Consider the following 15807-nt stretch of genomic DNA (forward strand, 5'->3'; position numbering starts at 1 on the left):
TGACTGTCTTGCCTGAATACGTGCAAATCGTTAATAAATGTGCTTGTGAAATGTATCCCGTTCGTTGCGTCATCTTTCCCCCATTGTAAATGCCATCTTGCTTCGTGGAATAATTAGTTGGGTTTTAAACACCCGGTAAGGAGAATCGGATCCGTCGAGGTCGGCGATAATACCCGCTCGGTTATCGCTTTAGAACGGAACGGACCGCTAAAGCGGTTCTTTTCCCAATCCGACCTGTGGCGCGATGCAGCCCCTTGGTAGGTTACCCACGCGAGTACTTAGGGTAAATCGCCGAATGTCGATATACCTATCTTGCGCGGGTAGAATGCAGACTGGGCTGTGGTGAGGTTCAACCCTCACCCGTGACTGGTTCCTGGCAATAGTTCCAGGAGGGTCACGACTGAATTCTCTGTCCGGCGTGAGATCGGCCGTGTACTTCTAATGGCAGCCGCGTCGCCCACCGGACAGACAATTCAGTCGTGACCCTCCTGGAATGATCGCCAGGAACCAGTCATGGGTGAGGGTTGAACCTCACCACAGCCCAGTCCGCATTCTACCCACGCAATATAGGGTGAATCGCCGAATGTCGATATACCTAAGTACTCGCGTGGGTAACCTACCGAGGGGCTGCATCGTGCCGCAGGTTGGATTGGGACAAGAACCGCTTTAGCGGTCCGTTCCGTTCTAAAGCGATAACCGAGCGGGTATTATCGCCGACCTCGACGGATCCGATTCTCTTTACCAGGTGTTTAAAACCCAACTAATTATTCCACGATGCAAGATGGCATTTACAATGGGGGAAAGATGATGCAACGAATGGGATACATTTCACAAGCACATTTATTAACGATTTGCACGTATTCAGGCAAGACAGTCATGCACGTATGTACAGCCAACACAATGGAACACGTATACAGGCAAGAAAGCAATAAAACCGAATATAAGCAATGAAAATGCACAATCACTTATACAAGTCTACTTGATAGACGGCGCCACAACATGCATTCAAAAGAAGAGAAATGGCCACCCCCAAAGACAAGGGTGGCAGACGGGATCCGTGGACCCTATGTGGCGTGGAGCCGGGATGACCGAACGGGCCCACGAGACCGATGAGTCTCACCCGCACCCTCACGGTAAGACGATGGGCAGGTCGCGACGTCTTGTCCCCACGGCAGCTAGGACAGCCGCGCCTGGCTTGCGGCCTCGCAACGATGGGCAGGTTGTGACGCCTTCTCCCCACGGCCACTAGGACAGCCGTGCCTGATCTCGGGCCTTGCAACGATGGGCAGGTCGTGACGCCTTCTCCCCACGGCAGCTCGGACAGCGACGGCGAGGTGATCTGGGCCCCGGCAACGCGGTTGAGAAGAACAGACGGGTCTACCGACGCTCTCTCAGCGTGGTTGCTTTACAAGAGTTGATGCTCGGCAAGAGTTGATGCCCTCTCAGGCTCCGTCCGTCCCTCTGCGATGCGCGAATCGCGCCGAGGTCCGATCACCTCGGACAGCCTTGGCGCTGGCAAGCTCTCTCCGGATGTGGTCTCCACGTAGCCCTCTGGCGTTCTCTAGGCTCTCCGATCCTTCCTGACCGCCGCAGACTGCCCTTGACTCACGCTCAGCTCTCCGACCCCTCCAGACTCACGGCTCCACAGACTGACGCGAAGCTCCGTTCTGTTTGGCTTTATATAGGGCCGGGGAGACGATATTCGACCTCCACACTTTGACCTCCGACCCCCGGGGAGCGGACGTGTTTGAAATGACCGAAGCTTCGTTCTGACAGCGCGACCTTCGACCCCCGGAAAGCCGACGTCATGGAAATCACCGACGCGCTTGTCTGACAGCTTGACCTTCGACCCCGGAAAGCCGACGTCATGGAAATCGCCGACGCGCTCGGTGGCGAGAGAACCCTTGCCTCTGCCCGCAGCGATGTCGTTTGTTCAGATCCCACCGCTGCTGGCGCGAAGATGGCATCGTTTTTAGGAACGAAGGTGAGGCGATATTTGTGGTGTGGGTTTGTTGGCGGTTGTGGAGGTAAAGAGGCGAAGGTGGTGGTGTTTGGTTGTTGGGGTCTGGTCAGTCCAAAAATAACAATAGAAAAAGAAAAATGGCTACCTCAAAGGGTCGCAACCCGGTGAACACGAATAATTCCCATTAAACAACGGTGGAGAAATCTAACTGAACACAGACTTATCTATTTAACTGATCTAAGGACCTTTATGGTGTATTGCAAATTTCCACAGCCATAACAATACTTTTACAGGCCACTGTACATTGTTAAAAGTAAATAATGACAGATGTTTTCTTTCACAATCTTGAGAGATTCTCAGAACTCCTCGGACAAAGACCCTGGGTTTTATGGTCCCTGGTCGAGTCGGTTAAGAGAAAATAGTTGGAAATAATAGCAGGGACCAGCAAAACCTCCACAGTGAAAGCTGTTGCACGACAGAATGCCACATAGTTATTTGGGCGGTGAAGAAGCCAACAGACCACTCCCGTAATCACTCCAAAAAAAAAAAGAAGAAAGAAGAACCTTTGTTTGAAGTTAAAACATGTCTCCTGCCTTTGTGCATATATAATACATCATGGTTATATAGCTCGAATAGATTCCAATTGCACTGGCCCATGGGCTGACACCTATAACTAATGTGGCCTTCGCGAGGCCTGTGATGCCTAACGGCTCCAACCCTTTGATACTTGATCCTTCTAACGGTTACTTTGTTTTACACTGAAGGGAAAACTTATCGGGAGGGCATGGCGATTGTGAATATGACAGCTCTGAAGATGTCTGGCTTGGCATATCACCAAAATGGTGGCCATAACATTTTTCAGGTTACAATTGTCGGTGAAGTCAGGCCAGCTGTCAAACCAATGAGTGGAAAGGAGCATTACACATACGCGCGTGCACACACACACACAATTTCTAGACTGGTTTTAGTTGCACTTTTTTTTTTCCTGTGAATAAATGTCGATAAGGATGTGAACTTACAAAATGGATGGTGACCAGTTTTGGGTTTATTAATTGTTTTTTCCCCCCAAAAAATAAACACTTCAAAAACCTGTAACAATCATCAACACATCTTACTTATATTACAACTACCTAAATCCGGCACCTACCAAAGATAATCATCAGAAGTTCCTCGAGCGACCAGGTAATGGATATTCACAGAGTTGGTCTGGCCAATGCGGTGGACTCGATCCTCTGCCTGGATTAATATCTAGGGTGGGAGGAGAAAGGGGGGGCATTAGAACAGTTACAGATTAGGGGGTTGAGGAGGTGCATCCAAACAAAAATAAAGAGGAATCATTACAGGATGCATCACTTCAAAATGAACATGAATGATTAAGTTATCCCTCAATGTAAAGATGAACACAATTCATTAAACCTATAAACACAAAGCAAGACTTGGATATTGTATTTTCTGCAGATCACTACAAAGCACCATTCCTAAAGTATATAATAAGCTCCTCTAAAGCCAGCCTTGGGCACAGCACTCATCATCTAACAGATTGCGACACCGTTTTAAGTCTTACCCCGGGGTTCCAGAAAAGCTCTGCAAAAATAACGAGGTCAGCGGCGGAGAGCGTGATGCCCATGTTAGCAGCTGTGATGGACAGGACTGCGACACGTGGTTTTTCTTCACGTTGGAAACGGTCACACAGTGCTTGACGCTCCGCAGATCCTGTCGAGCCATCAATTCGAATGTAGCTCACATTCTGTATGGGATTAGAAGAAGAGAATATGGCAAGGGAAATATTTGGGGTCTGTGTGACTATGCCATGTCTTCATCACCTGCATAAAATTAGTCTCTGGTCCACCATCAAGTAAGACCAGTTCACATTCCACTATCTTGTTTTTCTTGGATCCCAAATCATTGGAAAAGAAACATGTTTTTGAATAATGCATCATTTTATTTCAAACTACAAACTGTACCAACAATGCAATATTTTAAACAATTACAGCCTCAAGGCCTTCAGCCATAGCACAATGAAGCATTTCTCTCCACTATGGGCTGTACCCCAGAATAGTATCGCATGACACATATCTATCCATCTCCATCTCTCTCACCTCAACTCTCCTGCTGTTTGTGTAACTGTCTTCCAGAAATGGTTCAATCACACTTTTTTTTCTCTTGGGCTTCAATTCAATCAGGCAATAAACTCCACCATCTCATGTCATCCCCCATCCCCACCAGTTGTCTTTTATACCCCCATTAATCCTACCTAACCCAACCCTCTTGTAGGTTACTGTATTTCTTCCCCTCATCCTTTCCTGTGTATTATTTTTCTTACTGTACACCGGGACCCCAACATTCGCGGTTCTAACATTCGCGGGTTCCGTGTATTTGCGGTAGATAATTTGAGAGATGCTCAGACATTGCCCTGCATATTCGCGACGATTTTTTTTCTTTCCACGAGAATGATCTGCTTCCTGTAAATGTTGTATTGTAGCTTCGCAGGATAAACATAGTTTCATGGGATGTCTCACCAGTGTAACACATCATTCCCTGCGACGCCATCCCCCCGTGAGTCCCTCTCTATCGAGTGCAGCCTGTGGCTGCTGGTTACATCATTGGTTGGGACGCGGCAATGCCGCTGATGCAGTGTCCCCCTTACCAGTACACTGGTACTCATTTTGCCAACTTCGGAAGGATGACAGGCTGAGTCAACCTCCTGGTGTATATTAATTCAGCGGCCAACGGGGCTTGAACTCAGGACCCTAGGATACCAAGCCGCCACCCTAACCACTAAGCCAACACCTAGTATATGCTGTTGTGTAATATTGTGAAAATTTTGGGTTAATTTTTGCCAACCTAATTTTTTCGTGACGATGCACCATAAATTTATCAAATTGTGGTTGGCATTTTTTTTGCCCACCATCTTGGATTATTGGCGGCAATCTTGAAATTCGCGAGGGTAAAAACATTTCCGACCATATCTTCACCTCTGATAGAGGTATTTACATGATATTAGTGTCTCAAAGTAATTTTTAGAGGGCGAGCAATCATTTGTGATACTTTATTAAGGTCTAAATATAAAACTTGACAAGGAAATTGTCAATAATGCCATTTTTTAGCTTATAGCGGCAGCCAAAATAATGAAATTTTTATTATGTTCTTTTTTGATATTTCATAGCTGTTATGACCTAATTTGACTATTTTCCCATAAATACCTATTATCACATGTTTAATATTTATTAAATATTTGTTTCTGCTTTTTTCAGAATATAGCTACAACAGCCTGAAGAAAGATGGGAGAGCCACCTCCAAAAAGACCACGTACCAATACAAACTATAAACTGTGTATTAAATGTCAAAAACATAGCAGTGATTTGTTGAGACAACACCCAAAATATTCATCATATGAAAAATTTCTGCATTCTGTCCGTTGTAGTATCGGGCTGATTTAGGTGAACTGGAATTCCTTGGAATTCATAACCGTCTGGGTGATATAACTGCAGAACAGCTAAAGGACCAACATGCGAAGTGGCATGCTCCATGCTATGCAGAAACTACTAACGTCACAGACATTGGAAGATCTAGCAGGCGATATGAAACAGCCCTCGCTACACAGGACTCGACCCAGCTAAAGCGAAAGAGAGGTCGCCCTAGATCTTGAAGCTCGACACAATCTTCTTCTGCACCAGTACGATGCACACGTTCCCAAATAAGGAAGTTCAATAAAGCTGAGTGCTTCTTTTGTCAGGGTAAAAATACAGATATTCTTCACAGATGTCAAAGTCAAAATGTTGGTGAAAAAATGGCAGTGATTGTGCAAAAATGCAACAATGATGAGTGGAAGGTGAACTACAGTGAACTGATAAATTCAAAGGACCCACTTTCTAGAGATTTGATGCATCATAATACCTGCCTGGCAAATCAGTGGAAAAAATACAACCTTGTCAAGCAACCAGTTGCAGAAAAAGACCAAAAGGATTCAGATGATTCTGTAAATTTCTTGGCTGCAGAAATTGAGTTTTACAGTTGCCTTGCAGATAAACTCAGCTCTGGTGAATATATAGGCATTGATAAAGTACAACAAGATTATGACATTATGATGATGATGTATGGTTTACACAGAACTACTACTCGTGCTGCACTGAAGGAAATTATTGAAAAGAATATCGATGATGTGGAATTCACACGCCCATGTGACCGCACTAATTCACTCAAGTAAGGCCCGTGAGGCTGCTGTAGATAATGCTGCAAACAAAACTGATAGACAAGATGTACAAGCAATGTTTACCACTGCAAAAATCATACGGAGAACAATAGAACAGAATAATAGCTTGAAATTTAAAGGTTCCTTGGTTGGTGAAACTATTGTTCCTGAAGAGTTAAGTATATTGTTGGGTTGGATAATTCAAGGACAGAGCACGGCCCAGTCAAATGTACGGTCTGAAAATATCAGACATTCAAGCAGTAACATATCACAGCAGATGATGCAAGCTTACAGATCAAACAGACAGGTTACATACAAACCCAAATCAGATTCCTCTGTGTTTCACAGTGGCACTGAAACTCCTCTGACATTGGGCATGTCCCTGTATTGCTATCATGCCACGCGGAGTAAGAAGATTATTGATGCTGCATCCCATGCTGGTGCAGGAGTGTCATACCAGCACACACTTCAGCGTGTTTCACAGATAGCTTGCGCAGTGAAGAATAACATGGAAGAACATGGTGGAACACATTCGCCGAGCTCATCTACAGTGCCATGTGTGGCAGGAAGTACTTGTTCCAAAGCCCTGTCGTCTTGACCCAACAAAGCTTGTATGGTATCGAGAATCGACCAGTGAACTGAAACCAATTCTGTCCAAAATGCCTACAGCCCCTGAATCAGTTACAGAATTGGTGAGGTGTGGTTGCAGCAAAAGTTTGTGTAATGCTCGTTGTTCTTGCAAGCAAAACAATTTAGAGTGCACAGAATTGTGCAAGTGTGAAGCCAATCCAGAGTTGTATGAATACCCAACAGGACTGCATATCAGATCAAGAAACTGATTCAGATGAATAACTGTTTTCGCACTTTAAATTTCTTCATACAAGGAAAAATTGCTAATTCAACCCTTACAACAGACTAAAAGTGATATAATTTTTAAATTGGTGAGTCAACATCATGGTTAAGGTAATGTAGTTGTAGTTCAATGTGGCCAGTGTGTAATTATACATATTTAGAAATCAACATCATCAAAATCCAACTATTATTGGTCGAGATATGGGCAATAATGCGTTTTTAATACCGCAAATTTCAAGATGGCGGCCAAAAAAACGCCAACCTGAATTTTTGATAAATTTATGGTCCATAGTCACTAAAAAATTAGGTTGGCAAAAATTAACCCAATATTTTGACGATCCCCCAAATGACAACACATCAGCATATACTAACCAGGCTTATCCCCCGTGAGTTACTTACAGGATGAAAACACCAACAGCATCTATTCATGTATTCAGTAATTACCAGGTCACCACATATGGACATTACACAATGTAAACATTCAGCGCATCTTAGTGTAAATCACCATCTTGCTACAAACAGCACCATCTGAGCTGTTACATTTTAAAAAACGCTCAGCACAGCATAATCTGCCTACAGATAGGAAAGATGTCATGTCCTGTGAGTTAAAGAATGGAAACGTTCAGCATATCTTAGTGTAATTAGCAGCAAGCTACACATGGACTAACTACACAATGACATCACTCACCACATCTATTATCAGCTGCCGAATACAGCATCACCCGTAACAATCCCCCACAAACAATGCGCAGGCTACTCACCACGTCCTGGATCGCCATCATTCTCGTCCCATTGTTCTGACCTGTGTATTGCCTCTCGCTCTGTTCATTCTTCTAAAATGGCTCCCAAGGATCGAGGATAACACTCAGGAGGGTATACCTCGAAGCACACAACTGATACGGGAGAAGGCGAAGCTCCTGCACGACCATCTCAGGCACGGGTGGTGCAAGCACAAGTGCAGAAGGTACAAGCAGCACCTCCAGCCCGTTTACAGCGAGCAGGGGTTGGTTCCACCACTTCAAGGCATGATATAATTTGTGCAACGTCAAGCTTGTAGGAAAGCGTGCTTCCGCAGACCACAACGTGGCCAAGGCATTCCCTGCAGAACTCGCGAGCCTCATCAAGGAGAAGGGGTATCTGCCGAAGCAGGTCTTTACCGCTGATGAGACTGGCTTGTTTTGGAAAAAGATGCCGGCCAGAACGTTCATGACACAGCACGAGAGCAAAGCAGCCGGCTTCAAGGCCGCAAAGGACCGGGTATCTCTTCTCTGCGCAAACGCCGAAGGGGACTTAATCGTAAAGCCCATGATGCTCTACGGTTCCCTGAACACACGTGCGCTAAAGAACAAAAACAAGCAGGTGCTACCCATGTAATGAAGGGCAAACAGGCAGGCGTGGGTGACGTCTGAACTTTTTATGGACTGGTTCCATAACTGTTTCGTTCCTCAGGTCGACAAGTACCTGGCAGGAAAGAACCTTTCGTTCAAGGTACTTCTGCTGCTTGACAACGCTCTTTGCCACCCCAAGGATCTGAACAGTGCACACCCAAATGTTGAGGTCATGTTCCTGCTGCTGAACACCACCTCCCTCATCCAGCCACTCGACCAGGGGGTAATATCAACTTTCAATGCTTATTACACCTGGCACACCTCATCTTCATCATTTTGCAAAGTTACGTGTGCTGTATTTCTTTAATAAAAAATTGAAATGGTACATGATGTTTTTTTTTTCATTTTGCGGTACGGTACGATATGGTTAAGCGACTTTAAAATGCATTCTTCAATAGATTGGAAACGGTATCTGGTGTTGTCGTTTTTTATTTAATTTGGAAGCATCCTTTATCAAACTGTAATCGTGCATTCGTGGTCGAAAACATTTTACACTTTAAAAACTTTCCCCTTTGAACCAGGAACCGCCGCAAACCGATAACGTTCTACCCCTTACACCATTTCCCCAACTTTGGTGGTGTCGCCATTTGCGGCCATTTTCATGAACCAGGAACTGCCGTGAACCCCGATAATCGTTATCCCCCTTGTCTCCATTGTAACAATGACAAAACACTTGTGGATTATTCCCCCACACTCACAGATTTTACACCGACATTCGCGGATTTTTCGTGGGTTGGGAAATCTCCAGAACCTATCCCTCCCATTTCCCACTGAAACAATGCCCCACATTCGCGGGGTTTTCCCGGAACATATCCCCCACGAATGTCGGGTCCTGGTGTTCTAGTTTTGTCCATATGTGGCCCCATTGTCCTATCAGTATGTTGCCTTTTATCATCTGTCACCTCACACTTCCATGAGTGTAGATCTTGTATATAAAAAGTAATGGTGACAGCTGAAGTTAGCTGAGAGGGCCTCATCATGTTTGTGGGGAGGTAGACCATGCATAGGAACAAGACATTTTGGTGGAGAAACATCCAAAAATATTCCATAGAGATCAGGGATGAAAGTATAGCTATGGGGAGGGAGTTCCTGACATCATCATCACCAGCAAGAGCATTGGGTTTGTCAAAATACAAATTAGCCTTGGATGGAGCTGAATTGGAATAGGAAGATTAACTACTTGGAGCACTTGAAGCAGTCTGAAAGGAAGGACCTTTGACAATGATCTCACACTGAGTTTTCAGGTCCTGTTTTATTTCCTTTTTGCAGTATCAAGCTTGTTCCAGTGAGAGCATTCCAAAGTTATCCAAAAAGATCAACCTCAGAGTTTAGGTTGAATGCTTTGATGGTGGTTCTTCTTTCTCCTCAGCTGCAAGGTCGATGAGATCTTCCAAATGGCTCAGAATGGACTCCTCTATGTCCCCAGCAGTCACGTGACACAAAGACTTTTTGTTCGACCTTTATCCAAACTGTTTTGAAGGCTAATCGCATCTGCATTGCACGCCAGACAATGGGAATAACCAACACAGCTGTGCAAACTCTTTTTTTAAAGGCTGCATCGATGCTATGGTATTTCTTCTTCATGTAATGGAAGAGGAGGAAAACTGACGATGCTGCACGTGGCACACATTTTGTCCAGCAACATTAGTCCAGACGAGGATGTTCTCTTTCCTCATCAGATGAAAATAAATGAGTAAAAGGTCCTCCATCAGTTCGAGCATTCTGACACTTGTGCACATCCAGTCACTTCATGGCTTGCCCTTCATACATTTTCGATTTCCATTTTCTCCATTCATAGACAATTGAGACTGCTCCTGCTCATTATTGGGCAATGGCACAAAGAGATTTACAAAATTTAAGATGAACCAATTCCAACTTCCTCCCAAGAGACCAGACCTTACCATCTCATTTCTCTTTGCTTTTGGAACGCGTGATTGTAGAGATCACGGAAATGCCAATCACCGAAATAATGAATGCCACAAAATGTGGCTTGCAACAATGAGCAGTGACACATAATGATGATCTGGGTGATGTGCACTTATTACATACAGTACAGTACAAAACAGTACTGTTAGACACACTGTGTGAACATCTACCCAGAGATGTGCTTGATACTAAACTCCACCCAGAGGCCGTTTATATAGTTTGGCCTCAAATTCCTGTCATGCCATTATAATGCTTCACAAATTATCCAAAATGAAATGTTTTATTTCATTTATCAACAATGATAAATACGGGAGTTGGCATCAACACGCTCAATGGATTTGCTTTTTTAACAAAAAAGGTAATTATATGATTAACTTTATATCGAGTTTTACATACATTTTCCATTTCGCTACAATAGCACTTGCATAACTAGCCCTACTAGTATATTCCAGCAGAACCGCCCCGAACGCAGGTTTCCGCATCACGGTTTCGCTCTATCGCGGTTGAATTTTTGTGGTAAAATTTGCCGATCGTGGCATGGGTCCCTCGCTCTATCGCGGTCTGATGCGGAGGAATACACAACCCCATGCTGCCATCCATCACAGATTCAGTTTCTCTTTTGATATCGTTCTGCAAGAACTGTTTTCACATGATAGCACGTGATTTTGTTTGTTGTTGTGTGATATTGTGCGATTTCGTTTTTGCTAGTCTTTGAAATTACATTGTGGGGTGTTCGTGACAGTAAAAAGTTATGAAGAAGAATCTCAGTTTTAAAATGTAATTGAATCTCATCTGAACAAAACACTTTTATCGGATTTTATCTTATTACCCTGTTCTTTTCTCTTGCTTAATAATCTAATTATAAAGTTCCGGGTTTTTATTTTCCCCCCTAACCTACATGTCATCACAGAGATACTATATCTTACTGACGACTGACCCTTCCTTGCCAAAGGAAGGTTGGGTTGGATAGCCGATGGTCACACCTTTTTCTCGAGTCCATGGCTCACTCGATCCAGCATCACCTTGTGATGTCCAAACACTAAAAACTTTGATTCCGTGCTTTCCAGCAGATCATTGATGTACTCACTGCACAGAAAGACAAGAGGACACATCAGCTGATCACATCATCATTTTACCAAAAAACAACTACTATACAACTATAAATAAGTGCCACCACTTTAAAGACAATTTAATTTTTTTCATGCAGAGGTATATTAAGTATCAGTCAATTAAATAAAATAACAGATTAATAGTTCTTCAATTACCATCTATAATGGAAACACTCGCTCCCTACGGTAGTGGCAAGGGAGCAACTATATTTTGCTATACTGTATTACTTTATTATATATACTGTATTTATTCTTGGCATTACGTTGATGTGGATGGGATTATAGGCAATTTTGACATGAAAAGGCACATCAAAGCAACAAAAACAAATCAAACATGACTGATTCTGAAACAATCAGGAAAGAGAAGAGTCAGCCTCAGGCAACACGGGTTTCGCGTATAACGCAGGTATCACTTGTGATCTCCAAACTTTGCTATGATGATGATTGTTTTCATGATTAAAAATAAAAACAACAGAATTGATACATTTTAGAATGATTTCTACAAATCACCAGGGTTTTTATTTAAATTTTCACCAACACATCCAGTTTTCAAGCTATTAAAATTCATTTTTCCACATTTCAAAAATAGAACCTTCTCAAGAACAACAAACACTCTACAAAAATCACAAAGCAAACAGTTGCAGGATGACAAAATTAATATAATATACACTAATTAATGTCAGAGTGTGTGTGTGTGTGTGTGTGTGTGTGTGTGTGTGTGTGTGTGTGTGTGTGTGTGTGTGTGTGTGTGTGTGTGTGTGTGTGTGTGTGTGTGTGTGTGTGTGTGTGTGTGTCTTCCATGACTCCAAAATCATGAAACTTTACATGCATAATAAGGGAACTCCAAGGAAGTGCATGAATGAAAATTGGGTGTTTGGGTTAATTAAAACACCCCTTTTGAACATAATTAATGGCCTTATTTAATTATATCCTTCACCAGGCACATCCTCAGTCACTGCTCTCTATGGGGTCTGAAGCCACCCTATTTTTTGGCCTGCTCAACCATGCCCTGACTTGGAACAGGCCACAACGATTTCTGAACGATAGTTTTTTTTTCCACTTTCCTCACTCATAATATCGAATGCCTGTTCATCATAGCTACAAATCGCTGTGTACATCGCTTTTGTAAGTATTATAGTTTTTGATTTAGGAGCTTGGAGCGATTTCATGATGCAATTTTCCACGATCTACTATCACAGACGAATTAAAGTATATCATCAAAATATTATTTCGGCTTTGAGGATTGGATATCGTACACACTAAATAAGTGTCGAAATCTGAAGTGAAATCTGATAATTTAAAGGAATAACGAATCTACATACCAAGTCGATATACCGACAGTATTTACTTTCATACTTGCTTGAGTGCTTAAGCCACTTGCCAAGCACCCTACAGTTGACAGCAGTACCACGTTACATCATTCTGAGTGAATCATTCACTCACTGCGGACGCTTTTGATGCGCCACGTCATCCTGAGCAAGTGCTTCGTGCTCAGTCATCCTGAGCGAGTGGTTCGTACTTCATCATCCTGAGGGAGTTTTTTGTTTTTTGTCTCGCTAGACTATTTTGTCCAATGGAAGTAAGAGACAGCACTAATTTTGAATCTCGACTAATCAGTGTTACCTGTGTCACATGATGTAAAATGGTAATGCCCATGCAACAATAATCGGTTTGTCATTTCAACAACAAAAAAATGTCTTTCAAGTGCTTTATGCACTCCAGAGCAGGGAAAAGTGGACTTTTACACTCATTTCCTCCACTCAGATGAACTAAATATCATGAATGTTTGAACAAGTGATTTTAATTAGATGGCGATTGGCCATTGAAAGGAATCAGATGGTCGTAAACAAAACCGAAATCTCTTGCACTGGGCATGACCATTAATCATTTGACAGGTTCATCCTGACTACCCTCGATGTAATAATATGATGTATATGAAAATATTTTCAAGTGTTTGTACGTTATTCTTTCATGGCCGATCCGTAGCAATTAGAGGCCCCAAATTTTGGGTGTAGTTACTTCAGAATCGGAGCAAGGTTTGAAGCTACCATACGTTGGCCTTGACGCGAGTTTTGAAGCCACCAAAGGCCGCGATAAAGTGTATATTGGGATGTGAGTTCATGTAGTGCTGCTGCCGACCTGCAAGCAAAAGGTAACCACCATGAGGCCAATAACTCAGGAGCTTTCCAATGTCCAACACGTCCCAAAATCATATATTTGATATTGCGTGACTCCTTTGCTCACGTTCTTCACAAAGTGGCTTGACTGATTTAAAAAAAAAAAAAAAATAATCGATCTGAACATGGACAAGAATGGATACCAAAACAGCCTTCTGAAGAAAAAAAAAAGTGTGAATTCCCATTGCAACTGATATTCAGGTTACAATTCAGTTCCACCATCATCGATCCCAGGTTTACTCGTTTAGTTTCCCAATAAATGCAAAGTGGCTGCTCAGTTTTACTGTTTGACTTGGAAGTGATAATTAAAGGCCATATCACCAAACTGCCATGAATAATCACATTTCAACTAACTGTTTCACCTACTGGATGAATAGCCCGTCCACCGCGCAGCGGGAGACAGGGTTTTGCAATAGCTTCTGTGGCTGTGTGTCAGTGTGTCTGGCAAGGCCATAGCTTTTTCAAACCTTTATTATCAGCAAACCTTTAACATGATAATATGGAGAAGACAAATTGATAACTGGGTCAAAATGTCAAAGCCACAGTCAGTACAAATAGTCCTTATTAGCCCGTCCGTCGCAGTGCTAGACGGCCGGCTTTTGTAATCGCTTCTGTTTCCTTACCTAGCATTTGAGATTTTATCATCAGATTTTCCACGAAAGAGTAGTACAGCAAAGAGGGAAAAAAAAAGATCGGACAGAAAAGGACAAATAAAGAAATTGGGGGACAAAACCATAAAAGGAAAGAACTAGACAGAGCAATCAGAGATTGTAGACCCTCGCCAGGACTTGTTTTGCGTGGTGGTGCGATTGTGTGACGTGTTGACGATGCATTGATGACGTAAGGTTATGTTCATACAGCCGACAAACAGACCTTTTTGGTTTTATTGTGGAGAATCACGTTCCAATCGTATGTATTTTATAGATGTAATCACATTCCGTACTTCTGCGAATTATGCAGTTCTAACTAGAGGGGGAGCACTCTGTAGAGTGCAAAACCTCCGCCGCCAATACTGCGAGGTCACTCAAGTGAACCTGATATCCTATTCATTCAATTTGACGGCAACAGTGCTCACAGAGTTATAGTTTGCAACTTTCCCTTTTACTTTTAACTTTTACATACTCAATTCATTTGTCATGATGAGATTCCTTGAGACAGAAATTGATTTTATGTAGGTATATCCACCTGAAGTTCCAAAATCAGCCGCAATTATTATTTTGGCATGTTTTTTTTTGTAGGAAATCACTTAAAACATGAAGAAATGCAAAAAAAAGAAATTAAAATTCTGTTGAAAAAAAAAAGTTGCAAAATTGTTTTTTCTCTAACAATTTTTTTTGGGGGGGGGGGGTTGGAAATCACTTAAAACATGTAGAAATGCAAAAAAAAAAAAATTCAAATATTTTTTCAAATTGGCCGCCATAGCGGCCATGTTGGATTTTGGACCAAGTACAAAATCTAATGGCATGATTCTTGGACCAGACCTAACCCCCCCCACCAAGTTTCGTCGAAATCCGTCGAGGAGTTTTTCCGTAATACTGTTCACAAACAAACAAACAGAAAGGGGTGAAAACAGTAACCTCCATCCATCTTCGATGGCGGAGGTTAACTCGAGGGGAGCACTCGGGAGAGTGCAAAACCTCTGCCGCCAATACTGTTGGTATGGGTCACTCAAGTGAACCTTATATCTTTTTCATTAAATATGATGTCAACAGTGCTGACAGAGTTATAGTTCTTTTCTCCATTTTTTTTTTGGGGGGCGGGGGGGAGGTTGGAAATCACTTAAAACATGTAAAAATGCAACATCAAAAAAAATTAAAAATAAAAAAAAAAATCGAAATTTTGTTGTAAAAAAAGTTGCAAATTTTTTTTTTCTCTAACAATTTTTTTGGGGGGGGTTGGAAATCACTTAAAACATGTAAAAATGCAAAAAAAAAGTTTTCCTTTTTTGGGGGGGGGGGTGTAACAATTTTTGGGGGGGGTTGGAAATCACTTAAAACATGTAAAAAACAAAAATTCTCAATTTTTTGGGGGGGGTTGGAAATCACTTAAAACATGTAGAAATGCAAAAAAAAAATTTTTTTTTCTCTTACAATTTTTTTTTCCCGTAATACTGTTCACAAACAAACAAACAGAAAGGGGTGAAAACAGTAACCTCCATCCATCTTCGATGGCGGAGGTTAATAATATGTACGTTATGGAT

General features: G+C 42.5%; 1 protein-coding gene across 5 annotated transcripts in view; it reads right to left on the bottom strand.

Annotated features, from left to right (window-relative positions):
• The window catches only part of SMARCAL1 (SNF2 related chromatin remodeling annealing helicase 1), an 87958-nt gene that overhangs the window by 15274 nt on the left and 56877 nt on the right, over positions 1-15807 (bottom strand). For 4 of the 5 annotated variants that reach the window (XM_085866720.1, XM_085866697.1, XM_085866705.1 and 1 more), the window contains 3 exons: positions 11305-11407; positions 3528-3710; positions 3111-3211 (listed from right to left, as the gene is read on the bottom strand). In XM_085866720.1, the coding sequence (XP_085722846.1) occupies positions 3111-3211; positions 3528-3710; positions 11305-11407 (387 nt within the window). Of the gene's footprint in view, positions 1-3106; positions 3212-3527; positions 3711-11304; positions 11408-15807 lie in introns of those variants that run through there. The other variant, XM_085866722.1, reaches the window with a different exon arrangement.

The sequence above is a fragment of the Eptatretus burgeri genome, chromosome 2, assembly GCF_056783735.1.
Source record: "Eptatretus burgeri isolate ZD-2024b chromosome 2, Ebu_testis_v1, whole genome shotgun sequence".
Lineage (NCBI taxonomy): Eukaryota > Metazoa > Chordata > Myxini > Myxiniformes > Myxinidae > Eptatretus > Eptatretus burgeri.